A 17,000-nucleotide genomic window follows, 5' to 3' on the forward strand; every position below is an offset into this window, starting at 1 on the left:
TACAATAGGGTTCATTTACTTTACAATTAATGTAAAACGGGCAGAGCATGACTTACTCTACTAACCTCAGAGGACTTTTTGCGAGGATGGCATGTGATAGGCAATGCATGTGGATAATATCCACACAAGACATGTCTAAAATAAAACAGAAAAACATACACACAACAGGAAACACCTTCAGCACCCAACATGTCAAAAGCCTTACACATCTTCCTGTTCCTTCTCTTCTCATTTAAAAACCACTAAGTGTCACACAGGACCAGGACAAATAATGATTTCCTGGGAAGTGTTTAAATCTACTAAAATGTTCCCTCTCTAACCCCTTGGGTTTGGGCATCACCATTGGACTACTCAGGTCTAGGAAAAAAGTAGATTCCTAAGCTCCTAATATACAGTCCCTGCCGCAGTTTATCAATGACCATAAAACAGAGCACACCCAAAATGAAGATGAGAAATAAGAGTTTAGAACCAAGATGAAGCATCCTGTAAAAATTCAATAAAAGTTGTAAGTTTCCCAATGATGCCAGTAGAGAAAAAGGAAACAGGACAGAAAGCAGCAGAAGAGCCAAGAAATGAGGCAGGACATAGAATGAATGGTTCATCATCATAAACTGAGATGTTGAATCCATTACAGGACCCTAAAAGAAAAGAGGCTGAAAGATCAGAAAACAATCAAAACTTTGCAAAAACATCCACAGAAGTAGTGAAGACCTGAGCACACACAGGTCAGCACCACATGGACAGACAGAGGGATGCTCAACCAAGCCTGACTTTAGAAAACATTTTGGGAGGCCCTGCTGCTTTGGAAGAAAAGCCTCTGAGGAAAGGAGGTAGGAAAGAAGGAAAATGTGGTACCACTCCTTCCATAAGAAGGAGGGAAAGTTTTCTGAAAAATCCCTGCTTGTAACAATTTCACAATTTCTCCAGATTCAGATGAAACAAAATATTTATTAGAAAAAAAGAGTGTGTAGATATGTATTTAATAATATTTTATTATTTATTATGTGAATTATACCATTAATTATACCAATATATCAATTATTGCTATGCTTCTCACAAATATGTATATATATTTGACACATACATTTAAACTCATATACATTTATATTTAATAATATTACAATAAAAAACTCAAAGGAGGAGAGGAAGATGGGGTACATATACAATGGAATACTACTTAGCCATAAAAAAGAATGAGATAATGCCATTTGTAGCAACACTAGAGATGATCATACTAAGTGAAGTAAGAAAGAGAAAGACAGATATCGTATGATATCACTTATACATGGAATCTGAAATATGACACAAATGAACTTATCTGTGAAACAGAAACAGACTCACAGACATAGAGAGCAGACTTGTGGTTGCCAAGGGGGGTGGGGCAGGAAGGGGTTGGGAGTTTGGGATTAGCAGATGCAAACTATTATGCAGAGAATGGATAAACAGCAAGGTCCTACTGTGGAGCATAGGGAACTATATTGAATACCTTGTGATAAATCATAATGGAAAAGAATATGAGAAAGACTGTATGTGTGTATATATATATGTATGTGTGTGTGTGTGTGTGTATGTATAACTGAGTCACTTTGCTGTACAGCAAAAATTAACACAACATTGTAAATCAACTATGTTTCAATAAAATAAATTTTTTAACATCTTTATTGGAGTATAATTGCTTTACAATGGTGTGTTAGTTTCTGCTGTATAACAAAGTGAATCAGCTATACATATACATATATCCCCATATCTCCTCCCTCTTGTGTCTCCCTCCTACCCTCCCTACCCCACCCCTCTAGGTGGTCACAAAGCACCGAGCTGATCTCCCTGTTCTATGTGGATGCTTCCCACTAGCTATCTATTTTACATTGGTAGTATATATATGTCCATGCCACTCTCTCACTTCTTCCCAGCTTACCCTTCCCCCTCCCCGTGTCCTCAAGTCCATTCTCTACATCTGCATCTTTAGGACAGGAATAAAATAAATTTTTTTAAAAAGAAAGAAAAAACTACTGACACAGAAGAGAGGGGCTAATGAATAACACAAAGTAATGGAGAAGGATGAGACCCAGAGCACAGAGGAGGGCTGGACATTATACATGGACAGTTCATCCATATTAACAGAAGAGAGGGTAGAATATAGGTACACACACAGCAAAGAGGGTAAGTGGGGTGGGAAGAGGTTTAGGGAATTCCCGTCTGATTGCTTCATAAGGGGCACTTCAACACTGTGAGAAACAATAAGGGATAAACGAAAGATATTTTCGGAAACATTTACAAATCGCCATCATCATCATCACTGACTTACAGTGTTTAATTTGGGCCACAGGTACATGCATGATTTTATTTAGACTTTACAGCAAGGCTATGAAGAAATACTTATAGTCCCACTTTCTAGATTTGGGAAACCAGGTTTAAAGAGATTAAGAAGTATGACTAGGAAGGTTAAGCAGTCTGAAATCAGGGCACAGCCTGGAACCTGTGACTGCATTAAGCCTCCCCCTCCTGCAAAACACACACACATAACCCCGTGTTTGGGTCATGGTGCTATCAGAAAGATACACGGGTAGATTACTCTCTCTATTCGAGAAATAAGAGAAAGATGGCCACTTTCCTAAGTTAGTTCTATTTCTCCCTCTTATGTCATTACTGGCTTTCTTTTATTTTTTTTGTCTTCAGGAACTCTGCAAGAAATAAAGCCCCTAGCATGTTAAATTTTTTACATATTATTCCCTAATAACACTTTTCAGCTTGGTCCTTTATTACTGTTCTCTCAGCATATATATTGGAGTTCCTTGATTATGACCAACTATGTAATAGATATCGCTATAACATCACTTCAGCTTTTGCCTTTCAAAGTGCAGATAATGGGGTTTATTCATGTAAGAAAGGCTCGCTCATTACATGATACTCTGTACTGGATGCTGAGAGCAACGGGACAGTGAGATCTTGAAAGGACAATTCAAATGTTTAATACTCTAATGAAGAAACTAAACAAAATGTATAATTGGTTCCATAAGGATACCTTAGATAGAATTAATATATTTTATTTCTTAAACCCAGAGAAACCAAGTGATGAGTTGGTACAAATCTGGCTAGATTAAAAACATTATTAATACTTCCTGTGTCTCCAGAATTGCATTGCCATAGAAAGTTTCATACTCAATTACAAAACCCATATAACCAATTAGAAATACTCAATTAGAAAACCCATAAAAACCAACCCAGCTTAATGTACGTTTTAACAAAATATATTTCTCCACACGATTTAAATATATTAGGTTTCCTTAAAGCTGAGGAAGTTCTTTGAAGTACTTAAAGTATTTCTTAGAGTCCAAGGAATATGTTTAAAGCATGTTATAAAATGATTTACCAATTGAAGACAATTTGGTGGATAAAGGGTCCTTTTAATTTTGTAAATTCAGGGGAAAAAAACCCCATGCAAAATCTATACACATTCTATTTTCTGATATGTGAGGAACAAAGGTTACAGTCAGCAAGAAAGTGAATATAATTTTAATTATCTTAAGTGGAAACTCCTATGGGAGTTTCAGTGGAAATCCACAAAATGGAAATTATTCTGGGAAAATATCCTAACAGAGAACATTATGGTGTGGAACAATCCCCTAAAGGCCATGGGTTATGCCTGGAAAAAATGCCCTGAGCAATCACAAGTCAAGGCCATCTCCAGGGTATGTTTTTAACCTTCCCATTTCTGAAAATTAACAAATTGTATTCTAGAGGAACACCCAAGGAAACGCCTTTAACTAACTCACTAAATTATTGTAGCTCTAAATAAAGAAATCCCTGCAGCCAGAAGGAATGTAAGGAGGGAAGTTAGAGGCAGCATGTGGTGATTTTAGGCCCACAATGACTGTGTCAATCAGAGCTGACACCCAAACAATGAACTTCAGAAAACGACACTGAATGAAATCACTACTGGTCTGAAAACAAAGAACTTTACATAAACATACATCTTATTCACCTTATCTTCTTTAATAGAATGTGTGGCTTTGTAAAAGTCATCCACTTCTATTTTAAACACAGTGCAATGACCCAAAACAATAGAGCAGTTACCTTAAGATGTGACTAATAGAAGTATTGTTCTTTTTAAAAAATTTTTGTTTTATTGAAGTATAGTTGATTTACAATGTTGTGTTAGTTTCTGGTGTATGTCAAAGTGATTTTATATATATATATATATATATATATATATATATACTTCTTTTTCATATTCTTTTCAGTTTGGTTTATCACAGGATATTGAATATAGTTCCCTGTGCTATTCAGTAGGACCTTGTTGCTTATCCATCCTATATGTAATAGTTTGCATCTGCTAATCCCAAACTCCCAGTCCATCCCTCTCTCCCTTGGCAACCACAAGTCTGTTCTCTATGTCTATGAGTCTGCTTCTATTTTATAGATTATTGTTCTTTACTTTTAAATAAGGTATTTTACTCCAATTCTTTTAAGATAAATGAATAAAAAGCCTCCTTTTTATTTTGGGTCTCTAAAACCCAAGTCAACACAAAAACAAATAAAGGTATTCATCCATCCATTCCTAAATACACTTATTCATACATGCATACTTTTATATATTTCCCACATCCCCAAATCAGGCTACTTGTGAGACTGTTAAAGAAACAGCAACAATCTTGTAGACTAGAATGTGGGTGAGGTGCCTGGTATGTGGTCTCCTAGGAACAGGTATCCACACCTTCCTAGTGGAATCCCCCATTCTCCTAGAGGAGGTTGGAGGTCTCTCATGATACCTCCAGAACATACAAATATAAGACATCTCCATTCCTGTGGGCCTGGCCTGCTCTCCAGCACCTCTTAAGATGCACCTCCATCATTTTAAATAGGCAGAGATTGCCAGTGGCTAAAAAGATTCATAGAGGCCCAGGGCCATTGAGGAGAAAAGAGGATTTTGTAACACTTCCTCCAGAGTTCTATCAATTATTGCTGTTATTCTGCCTTCCCTGGCTCTCCCCACATTATAGAGCTGTCCTGACCTATTCCATCTTCTCTGTTTCTTTTCCAGACGCTAACCCTTCTGTTTGCTCTAACATTTCTTGCCCATGACACACGCCAGCCCACCCCATGTGACATCCCAACCACAACCTCACTCCTTGATAAGCAAAACAGAACAACAAAACAACAGGCAATTATTTAAGGAAAACCCTGTTCCAGGGACCACACTAAGTATTTTTCATATATTATCGCATTTAATCCTTACAACAAATCTATAAAGAAATCCCCACTGAGTCAATGTAGAAAATAAGATTCAAAGACATCAAGTCACGTGCCAAGATCAAACAGTTTGAAAGCAGTAGACCCATCATGAGATCTTCCAGGGGTCCATCCAGAGATGGTACTTGAGCAGCTACAATTTTCTATAACCAGCATAAGCAACCATAAAAGCATAAAATAGACAGAGCCCAGATCAGTGTTTCTCAAGTGTGAATGCTGTGCACACTATTTTTAAAAGGCAATCATTTTGCAAGAATTGGAGCTAGAAAATTAGTTCAGGTTTTTATCAAGAGCAAACAGAAGGCCTTCAAAGAACATAGAAATAAGACTGTGCTTTAGGAATTAAGCTAACAAATCATCATGGGGATTCGAGCAAATTCCAATGGGCATCTTGGATGTGGACCAGCTACCTGGATGCAGGACTAGATCCCTGGGGAGGTGCTAAAATATTGAACATATTTAAAGAACATGGCAAATCTCAGAGCTGTAAAAAAGGAAATCAGACAAATGTTGTCTGTACCCACTGAATCCTTACAAGAGAGAGAAGTCCAGTAAGGCTAAGACAGATTTCTGCTGTGGAGATGGACATATGGCTGTCTGCAGCTAACACGGGAACACATTCCATTCACATGATGCTCTTCCCTCTAAGAAGGTAGCTCCTTACAGAGCTTAATCACAGAGAAGGAACATGGTACCAGGGCAATGCCAATACCTGTGCCATCTGACAGTGGTCATCTAGTGATAACCACTTTGATCTAGTGATAAAAGCCTCCTGTGAGCTTGATCAGCCAACGGCCACTGACACATTTCTGAGCTGACATCTTGGAATTCACCAAGACGAACATTATTGAATGGGAGTCATCACAGATTGCATCCTTTGTCTTTGAGTGACTAAAACAACTGAACACACCTTTGCTTGTACATATTTACCTTTTCTCCATCTCTCCCCAGTTCTCCTTTATAACCTGGTAGTCCTCGTGCTCCCTAAATTAACCACAAAATAAAATTCTGTTAGTTATGTGTTTTGGTTCACTAGAAATGGTATTTCTAAAATATGTATATACAGATCACATACTTGTATTCCTGGGGATCCTGGAACACCTGGTGATCCTGCCATTCCCTGATATCCCTGAAGAAGAGGAAACAAGAAGTAATTAATATTTCATCATATTTACACAGAGCAGCCCTCCATTTCAGAATTCATTCCTTCTCACATTTCTCACACCTTATGACTTCACTTTGTGACTGTTTAAGAAACCAAAATAACAAAGTGGCAAAATGCTTAATAAGGAATTCACATCCTTCAGTCTTTAGGAAAAAAGGCCTGAAATATCTCTAACTCAATAAAATTATCCAGAAATGCTTTGATTAAAAGGAAGGCTCTGGGAGGGAAATAGAGAGACAATGTTCACAGTTGCTGGAGAAATGTTCTGCACATTAGAAACATATTCAATGTATTCAAAAGAAAAACATCTAGGATTGGAGGATTAAACAAATGTAATACATTTTTAAACTACCTGATTATGGTCATCCGAGTTAACCTCTGGAATAAACTACACCTGGATGAATATTATTCTTCAAGGTAAGTCTATAACAGCCTTTGGTTTGCCCATTTTAGAAAGTTTACCCCCCGAACATGGCTGTGACATGTCCCCACACCTTCCAAGGCTGAGCCATCTGCTGAGGTCACTTTCATCTCCACTTCTTCCTACACATCCCTCCAGAATCTGGAGCTTTGGTAAAACAGCACAACTTTTTCAGACAGAGGCAAAGTGTTCAATCTTCACTCAGCACACGGCAACTAAACTCCAAAACAAACTTGCAGTCCCTCAACATTTATCTAGGTTTACCAGGGTCAATGTCGGGTTGACTTGGACCACTTGGCACCTGCAAACATTTACTTCTCTTATTCACATCCCATCTTCCTCGGATCTTACGTTTGGGTACAGTATTCTGTTGTCAAGAGTTACTTACACAAATCTCATTAATGTTTCCAATAACATCTTCATTCTTGAATCTAAAACCTTCATTTCCATGTGGCTATTCATGGATGTCTGCATGGATCTTTGTATTCACCCACTCACTTGTCAGTACATTTTTAGCTGTAATTTCAGAAACATCAGAATTCCCTGCTTTTCCAGTCCCATTTTCAAATATTCCTCTTACTATTCTTTGCTAGCTATACTAACAATAATAGCAATACTAATGGTTGTCCCAGAAAGATCAGTCTTAGATTATTGTTTTTCTCCTTTTATATGTGCTTGAAGTTCTCATTTCATAAAATGCTCTCAGCTACTCCCAGAATGAGGATGACTATATAATTTCCATAACCAACCATCAGCCTTTCCCCATTCAGTTGTTCACATAATTATGTTTTCTCCTGTATTCCTCAAACTCAAATATTTCTCGAGTCCATTGGCCCCATCCTTAAACATTTTACCTCACTGTGAACAAGTCTCATAACCAACCTCTTCATACTCGATACAAAAACAACCTGCAATTTTCAAACTTATCGTCTGCTCTCTGGGCTGGCACTGTCTCTGTGTCACTGGATTATGCTCCCTTGAGATTAGGGACCAGCTATCATTTATTTCTATATCTCAAGCATTGAACAGAGCATCTGCTAAATATTCTGTTAATCAAACGTTGGAAGAATTCACTTCCAAGTCATCCATGCTGCACGCAAGTGTGAAAAAAACTCTCTTTCCCCAAGGACTCACGTTTGCTTGAGCTGCTTCCGGTGGCAAATTGAAACTGTTAGTGATACTGCATGGCTCACGTTCTCAAGATCAGTGAGGAGAAAGAAGAAAGTCAAGCTACACGGTTTGTTCAGCCTGGTACCTCTGTCAGTCTAGTTATCACTGAATCTCCTTCACTCTGGAATCAGATGGGCCTAGAATTGTATTTCAGCTGTCACTGCTAGCAGATGCCTACACAGAACCAGGTTATTTATAAATGCCACCTCCTAGGATGTTCTTTAGATCCTTCAAAACCCATGTGCACCCTCTGGATAGTCTGACATGACTTGAAACATGCTATTGTAACTGGAATAAATAATAGTAACAATGATTTATAAAGTATTTATCATGTTCCAGACTATGTATTTCATATATGTTAATTCACTTAATCCTCATAGCCACCCTTTAATGTAGGTTCTACATTATCCCCATTTGCAGATGAGGAAACTGAGAACTTGCCAAAAGTTGCATAACTAGTAAGTTGACAGAGCAGGTGGAAATACCTTCTTATCAGAAAATGCATCATGGTGCATCCAATCTTAGGATTCTAGAACAATACATCGGATTCAAGGGAGTCCATTTGCCAGACTGGTTTTAAGTTGGTTAGAATTCTGAAGACCCAGAGGAAAGGAATGTTCATAAAATTCCTCAAAAGAAAGTTACTATGTATCAAAATGGTTGGTCATCAGCAAAGTTCACATTTAATGAATTATTTTCTTTCACATTTTTTTCGAAAGTTAAGCCAAATGTCATATCTGCTTTATTACTTTTTTTTTCAGAAAGTTAATCTTTTGTAGAAGATCAAAAGCTGCCATACCAGGCTTCCCTGGTGGCGCAGTGGTTGAGAGTCCGCCTGCCGATGCAGGGACACGGGTTCGTGCCCCGGTCCGGGAGGATCCCACATGCCGCGGAGCGGCTGGGCCCGTGAGTCATGGCCGCTGAGCCTGCACGTCCAGAGCCTGCGCTCCGCGACGGGAGAGGCCGCGGCAGTGGGAGGCCCGCGTACCGCAAAAAAAAAAAAAAAAAGCTGCCATGCCATCTCTCCCCTTCGAAGAAGAAATAAATGAACGTATTGCATTTGTTAGAGAGGGCACATCATATTTTAATGGATTAAAGCAATGTGGAGATGCCCCAAACAATGTTCCCAGCTCACCTCTGACTTATAATGTGACCTCAGGCAGACTCATCACATCCCCAAATCCTGGGAGGCAGCACAGTGAAGTGGAAAGGCAATGAAGTTTGAAATTGGAAAAGACCTGGGGCTGAATTTTTCCTCCTCCCTTGACTTTCTGTGGGACTTCGGCTAAGTCATTTTGCCTAGCTAAGCCTCAGTTTCTCACCATAAACTAGGATAATAATACCCACTTTGCTTCTGAAAAGAAACAAATGGACTCACAGGTGAAAAAGTCTTGCAGGCATAAGGAATTCAGTAAAGGTGAGCTTCTTTCTTGTCTTCAGACTCAGTGACTATTGTGCAAAGCCATGAGAACACTTCTGCAGAATGTTATTTTGTAGTCTTAATGGCCACCGTTAGAGCATGAAAAATGGCATGGCTGGGCATCACATCATGACAACCTTTCTTCAGAATGCATACAGATCTACTGCTGAATGTCTGAACAAGGTCTCTGTGTATTTTTTAATGGCCCTGTTTGCTTTGTCTTTAGAAGAACTGCAATACAGGAATAATCAATGCTTCCCACACTATAAGAACCAGCTTGTTGTTTTCTTAACGTACAATGAGATGCATTCTTGAAAACTTAGTTGTATCAAGATATTCAATGATTATTTTAGAAGCTAGAGGAAGCGTGATTAGCAACAAAATAAAGAAAAACCAAAACCACGTTCAAGCTGGGAGATCCCAGGGCAAATCACCAGAAGAAATTGGATGAAATTCAGAACAACAAATTTTGGACTAAAAATCAGGAAAATAAAGGTTAACGGGCAGGAATATTACAACACAGAACACTTTCCGAGAGGAGCAAAAAATAAAACATTGGTTGACTCATAGCAGGGTACATTAAAACAAGAAAAATGCCCTAAAACAGGAAAAATGATAAGCTTTTTATATAGCTTACTGAGTTTTTCTTTTTCTGAATATAAAAGTGTCTGTCTTTTCTTGTAGAACTGTAACTTTCACATGATCATTGACCAACTAATCCTGTTCAACATTAATTTTGCCATTTCGCAATTATTAGCAGGCCCAGATACCCACCCTACCCCCAACTGCAAGATTTCTGAGAGTATGTAAGTCTTTTCCATGTTCACACAAAGTCTCTTTGTAAATGAGTCATTTTTAGGAAAAAAATATTCTCGCTGCCAAATTGTAGGGTTGAAGAATACAGAATCAATTTACTTTCTTCCATGATTCAGAGTTCCGATGCTCCAGGAAAGATGTATAGCTTTGAAAAGGAAATTAAGAAAATAAAATCATCAAATGTGCAAAGGTCACAGTCTCTTCTGAGCCCAGTTCTAACCATACCATAAAATATTCTGCCAATCTAAATGTACAGATTTGTTTCAGTAGTGAGGATAGAGTCATTGGTTTCCTTTAAATATTCTAAACTTAAAAATGAGAATGAAATCTAGAGAAATCTCTTTGGATGTCACTCTCCTTTTTAAAATATAAGAAGGTGATTTAAATTTTATACTATTACATAATTTTCTTCAATGTTTCCCAGAGTTCCAACAGAGTCTCTTATGTACCCAGCCAGGGTAACTAGGTAACCAAAATTAAGTGTATACTTCTAATGTGCACTGTGGATTCCTCTAGGCACTGGCAGAGTTTATAACTCTACACAACTAAATTCTAAGAATATTCATAAATCTGTCTTTCCAGGTATATCTACTACAGAAACTAGTTTTTTTGTCACCTAACCCAACTATGAGTCAAGGAGTTTATAGGCTTTAACTGATTGCTCAAATTATTTGAGTAACAGATCACATGAATATCTGTAAAATTTCACCTGCGCTGAGATCTAAGAAAGAACTGTGATGCCATAAGGGTCAAAGGGTAGCAGTCAGGGGAAGCTTCTGGAAGACACAGGCTCAAAGGAACAGTCAAGGAAGCACAGTGCAGCAGAGGGAGCCCTTCAACGTGTCCTGCGGTGTGACGGGATGAGACACATCCACGGAGAAGAAAGAAGAGAGAGAGCATGAGGAAGCAGCCTGCAAAACAGGACCAAAATGGGAGGATGGAGGCTATGCACACAGCATTGTGGGTCTGATGAAGGACTTTGATCTCTATCCAAGCCACTCAATCAGGGGCTCACACAATCAGACTTGAGCTTTGCACATGAAAGGAAAACACTGCCTGCCTTTGACAAGTAATCTCTGCAGATACAGTTCTGTTCTCAGATTCACAGATGCAATTAAACTTAGCTAAACTGCCCCATTCCCTGAGTGAGGCAACACTTAAAGTTATACTAAGCTTATTTCAAAAGGAGAATGCACAGCTTTTTAAGTTAACTGATACCTTCTTAGTAATTCTTATTTCCCACCCTAAATCTCTATAGTTATGCTTTATGTTTAAAGGACGATGACCAATAGCTAAACCTCATTCCCTCTCTTGCTGTCCTATCTTTTTTCATAGTACTTCCCACCATCTGATATTATTTACGTATTTATTATTTTATAATTATGAATTTATTACCTTTCCTTCCCCGGTGGAATGTGATATTCAAAACAGAGGATATTTTTTCTGTTTTCTTCACTGCTATATTCCCTTAGCCTAGAAGAACACCCAACAAATATCTAGAATGTGAGTGGATGAATGAAAGAATAAATAAATAAGCAAATATATAAATATTGAGTCCAACCAGTCACCAGTACCTAGGACTCTAAAAATAATAGTAGAAACAGCCCTGCATTCATAAAGATTACAATCAAAAGAAGACACAATGTCAGCATGAACTGACCTTTAAAATCACAAGTGCTAGGTGTGCCACCAAACAATTCCTTGAATAATTTAATTAAATATACAGATAGCATTCATATACATGTAATGATTATGCACATATTATTATTATTGTATATACTGCCTATATAAAATATAATGTAATCTATTTAAGAGACGCATGACATAAACATGGAAAGATCCATATATGAGATTTACATAAGGGGTGTGTTGAAGAAAAATGAAGTAGCTAATCCACTAAGCTTTGTCTAGGAAAACTTTATAGAAGAGATGAGTTTTAAATAACGTTTTATTAGAGAAAAGGAAGATAAACTGCCAAAGCAGTGGATACTTCATTTGACACAAATGGTCCACATTTTTTTTTTTTTTTTGCGGTACGCGGGCCTCTCACCGCTGTGGCCTCTCCCATTGAGGAGCACAGGCTCCAGACGCGCAGGCTCAGCGGCCATGGCTCACGGGCCCAGCCGCTCCGCGGCATGTGGGATCTTCCTGAACCGGGGCACGAACCCGTGTCCCCTGCATCGGCAGGCGAGCGCTCAACCACTGCGCCACCAGGGAAGCCCAATGGTCCACATTTTAATCTATCAGTGAGACGTTCATAGGTGTGTGTGTGGGGGGGGGGTTGTTTAATGGCAGCGGGAGACAGGGAGACCATAAGCACTTTTGGTAAGGAACCAAGACTGAAGGGAAGTGAGTTCAGGTGGAAACTGTTCCCTCTAGAAGGATGTTTCATATACTTCATAATGAGGCTGCTTCGTGTTATTGTTTTTTCCAAGCTACATCATAGCCATTTCTTTGGCCTGTATCCTAATGTATCTCATTTTCCAGGTCCTTCATCTTCATGGCACTTGGACCCCAAACCCCCACAGCTCTTAAAAGACTGAGTCCACAGTTGGTACCATATTCAGTTCAGAGTCGGGAAAGAGGAAAGCATAAAAATCTTGTCTGCTGGGTCCTATTGTTCTATTACTAATTATCCACCCCCCAACAAACTTACTCTACAAGCCTAGTTCTCCTCCCTTTCCTCCTTCTCTCTAACACCATTCTGGAGGATTTTAGAATTTGAGAAGAGCATCTTTGCTGGGATAACACCTGAAGCTCAGTAACTGCCCCCCCCACCCCCCGCCGGCTGTCTTCTGAGTTTACTCTCTTCTTCAGAATGAATTCCAGATCCTACGTACTCCTAAAGTGTAGTATCCCAAACCAAATCCAACACTCCAAAAGCAGGATTGTAGTCTTCCGTAATACATACATCACATATTACTAACAAGACCAAAAATTGCATCAGCCTTTGAGGCCACACATTACATATGTTAATTCCTCTTTCGACAAGGTTAAATTTAAATACCGTCTCACAGGCAAATATTCTGGTTGAATTTCAGTTTGTTAGAATGGCCATCCTCCAAGTTGACCAGAGCTTTTTGGATCGTCATGTCACCCCAAATGCCAAAATAAATTCCCAAAATGAAATCAAGAATCAAAAATTCTTGAAAATCATATTAAATCAATGAACATAGAGTATCGAATGCTCAAAAAAAGAACACTGGAAGAAACAGCAAGAGAAAATATTTAATTGTGGGGGAATTTTACCTTTCTAAAAATTAAAACCAAATAAAGAGAAGAACTATTGACAACATCTATAGCAAAGGATTCATTATCTTAATGTATAAGAAGTGCATTAATTGAGATGCAAAATACAAGAAAGGACAGTTCACAAAGAGAACTCCCTCTGAATGCCAGACTTCTGTCCTCAATCACCCACTTACAATTTCTACTTGAACGTCTAACATAAAAATCTGATCTATCCAAAGGCAAACTCCTGACTCTCCTTCCCCGATTTTCTCTACCACATCTCACTGGAGTCACCCTTGACTGCTCTCTTGCAAACTCACATCTGATACCTCAGTAAATCCTGGGGGCTCTAACTTCAAAATATCCCGAGAGTGTAGGCAATTCCCTTCCTCTCGCTCCTACCATCCTGACGCCAGTCGCCCTCATCTCATTCCTGGATTATTTCAAGAGTCTCCTGTCCTCATCTCCCTGTTTTTGCCCTCATCGCCCTAACATCTATTTTCAACTCAGAAGTCAGAGTCATTTCTTTTACAAATAAGTTATGTCACGTTACAGCTTTATTCAAGACCCTCCCATGGCTCCTGAGTTCACTCCAACTGAAACCAAAGTCAAGTGGTCACAAGGGCCTGAAGGCTCTAGGAGGCCACTCCTTCCTCCCACCTACCTTACACCTTCATCTTGAGTATGTGCCCCACCCCTCTATGTGTGGTTTAAGAAGGCCCTGTAACTTTGAAATTCCCCACCTGTGCTGACTACCACTTCTACAAGGTTTAATCCCCCAGAGAAAGCGGGCCCCTTCTGGCATCTCTGGACCATCCAGGGGCACGTTGATGGGTGTGGGGATGGAGAGGGGCACTGCATCACTGAGGTTGACCTGTTGACCAGTGCACTCTTGTCTATTGGAAGTAGTGCATGGTCAGGCTTCCTGAGTCAGTTCTTAAGGCCAATATGGAAAATCATCTCCAAAATGCTGAAGCTTGGTCTAGCCCACCTTTCTCTCTTAGCAAATATGACTTTACTGAAATCTTAGAAAATCAGCATTGGAGAGAACCTTCTTATTTTCCAGATGAAAAGACTGAGGCCCATAAAAGCAAACCAACTTTCAAAAGCAAAGAAGAAGGCAAAACAGCCCCAGATCTCTCCAACAACTAGCTGAGGCTTTGGGTTCAGGGAAGTACTTTCCTTCATGAATAGTAATTAATGACGACAGAAAAGAGGTGGAAATGAGCACCATAAAAATACAAACTTCTATAAAATCATAAAATAGTCCTATTATGTTTCCATAAATGGCCTTCTTTAAAAAAAAAATCAATGTCATAGCAGTGCAGTGCCTTTCACAGCTGTCCTACTCTGAAGTACCTAACAGGATGTATAAATATTTCCTCTGCCTCTTTTTTGATAATGATAAAATAGTAAAATAGTAATATGCTCAGATACTGTGCTGAGAGAAGCTATTTAACTGATAAAGAAGTTAGAAAGCAGTGGAAGGATTTGAAAATAGTTCTTTAATTTTGGTTGAAGGCATATTCCTTATGAAAATTAGTATTTCTCCAGAGTGGAATAATTTCCTATTTAAAGCTTCAGTTGACTTGGCCCGGTTATGTGAAAAAGATTCAAATTACTGATTGAGGGGGGTTGCACAGAGCCAAATCCAAACAAAGCAGAATTCCCTTAGAATTGTTCCATCCAAGTTTCCTTGGCCAGATGGCTTCAATCACCAGCCACAGGCCCCACCCACACTGCCCCACTCCCGCTGCGCTGGCCCTGGACACACACTAATGACCCTCAGCTGTTCTGGCTCCCAGGCTCACTTTCTCTTCCTGCCTGGTCACCTAACCTCTTATCTCCTGCAGAGGGAAAAAGACAAGGGAAAAGGGAGATATTTAAGAAAAAAGTCATCCCTTTAGGTAAACAGTATTGGGGTAGTGTATCAGTTTCCCACTGCTGATGTAACAAATTACCGCAAACAGAGTGGCTTAACACAGCACATACTTATGTTTCCGGAGGTCAGAAGTTCATAATGGGTCTTAGGGAGCTAAATTCTTGGTGTCACTGGGAGGTTGAATTCCATCCAGAGGCTCCAGGGGAGAATCTGTCTCTTCCCTTTCCCAGCTTCTAGATGCTGCCTGCATTCCTTGGCTCACAGCTGCTTCCCTCTGATCTCTGCTTCCATCACCCACCACATCTTCTCTGACTGATACTCCTGCCTCCCTCTTATAAGAACCCTTGTGATGACACTGGGCCACTCAGATTAACCAAGAAAATGTCTTCATCTCAAAGTCCCTTTTGCCATGTAAGGTACCATACATATTCACAGGGTTTGGAGTTAGGATGTGGACATTATTCTGTCTACTACAGTAGGTTTCTTCTTTCTCTAACATCAGTTATTACCTAATAGCATCTAACATCTAATGTCAGATACTACAGAGCTATATCTATACATACACACAAACACAAATATACATGTACTGAATGAGATGAGACAATAAGCCTACTATAGCTTAAATGAGAGTCACAGAGTATAATATCCATGATTATTGTATCAAGCTAATTATAACTAATTTCCAGTACTTCATTCATGGCAAAAAGGGCAAACTAGAGCTGATAGCCTGTGGAAGGCACTCACCTCTCAATATTGCCTAGGACTTTGCACCACTAGAAAGACAAAAGCCTAAATAATTTGGCAGTGCTGTCAGGGGAGCTCCGTGTCATCACAAGAGGCCAGCAGGTGACAAGTCGACATGTGAGGTGTCTCTGCTTTGGAGTTGAGACAGCACTGCAGCTGCCAGCAACAGAGAGAGCATGTCCCATGGAAGGGGTCTCCAGGCAGAGGGCTCATCTTCATAAAACCCATCCCCCTCAGTATGATCAGGGCAGAACTCCCCCAGGCCCTTGGGCAGTATCTTCAGCGGGATGAAGGGGTTGCAGTGAGGGAATTCACCAAGGTCACATGACACCTGCAGTTATCGCAAGAAAGGGATGGGCTATAAGAGAAACGACAAGGCAAGTGTTGGCACATAATGGGAGTTGAAGATAAAGGCAAAAGGGGGAGATGCTAGGTTTGGAATCCATTCATTTCATTCAACTCAAATAGAATCAGTCTGATGATAAACTTCTTATCCTTGCACCTAGCAATTTCTGTACTTTTTGGCTTGGCCCTCTAACCCCCATTTGAAGCTTTAACTGCCTAGACTCTTATCCAGGCCACACTTTTCCTCTTGTGACTGGAACCAATGCCCTCTTACCTACCCAAGGATTTTCTTCCTGTAAATATCCCTTATCTCCCAAATCACCGAATTTTCCCCTTCTGCCTCATTTTCATCATCATATAAACATGTTCTAACATCTCCTATTGTTTCAAAAACCCCTTTATCCCACATCCTCCCCATGCTACTGCTCCAGTTCTCTGTTCCCCATTACACCCCTCAGAAGTATCTATGTTCACTGTTCCAATTTTATCTCCAACTGTCTCTCTTGAACCCATTGTTTAATCCTGCTTTTCCCTGAAACCCCATTTATCAAGGTCC

General features: G+C 39.5%; 1 protein-coding gene across 2 annotated transcripts in view; it reads right to left on the reverse strand.

Moving 5' to 3' along the window:
- COL21A1 (collagen type XXI alpha 1 chain) overlaps positions 1-17,000 on the reverse strand; it is a 127,454-nt gene that overhangs the window by 72,967 nt on the left and 37,487 nt on the right. For both annotated transcript variants that reach the window (XM_029243160.1, XM_029243161.1), the window contains 2 exons: positions 6,326-6,379; positions 6,181-6,234 (listed from right to left, as the gene is read on the reverse strand). In XM_029243160.1, the coding sequence (XP_029098993.1) occupies positions 6,181-6,234; positions 6,326-6,379 (108 nt within the window). The remainder of the gene's footprint in view (positions 1-6,180; positions 6,235-6,325; positions 6,380-17,000) is intronic.

This window comes from Monodon monoceros, unplaced genomic scaffold (genome assembly GCF_005190385.1).
Source record: "Monodon monoceros isolate NGI ecotype Baffin Bay Population unplaced genomic scaffold, NGI_Narwhal_1 Super_Scaffold_3, whole genome shotgun sequence".
Taxonomy (NCBI): Eukaryota; Metazoa; Chordata; class Mammalia; order Artiodactyla; family Monodontidae; genus Monodon; species Monodon monoceros.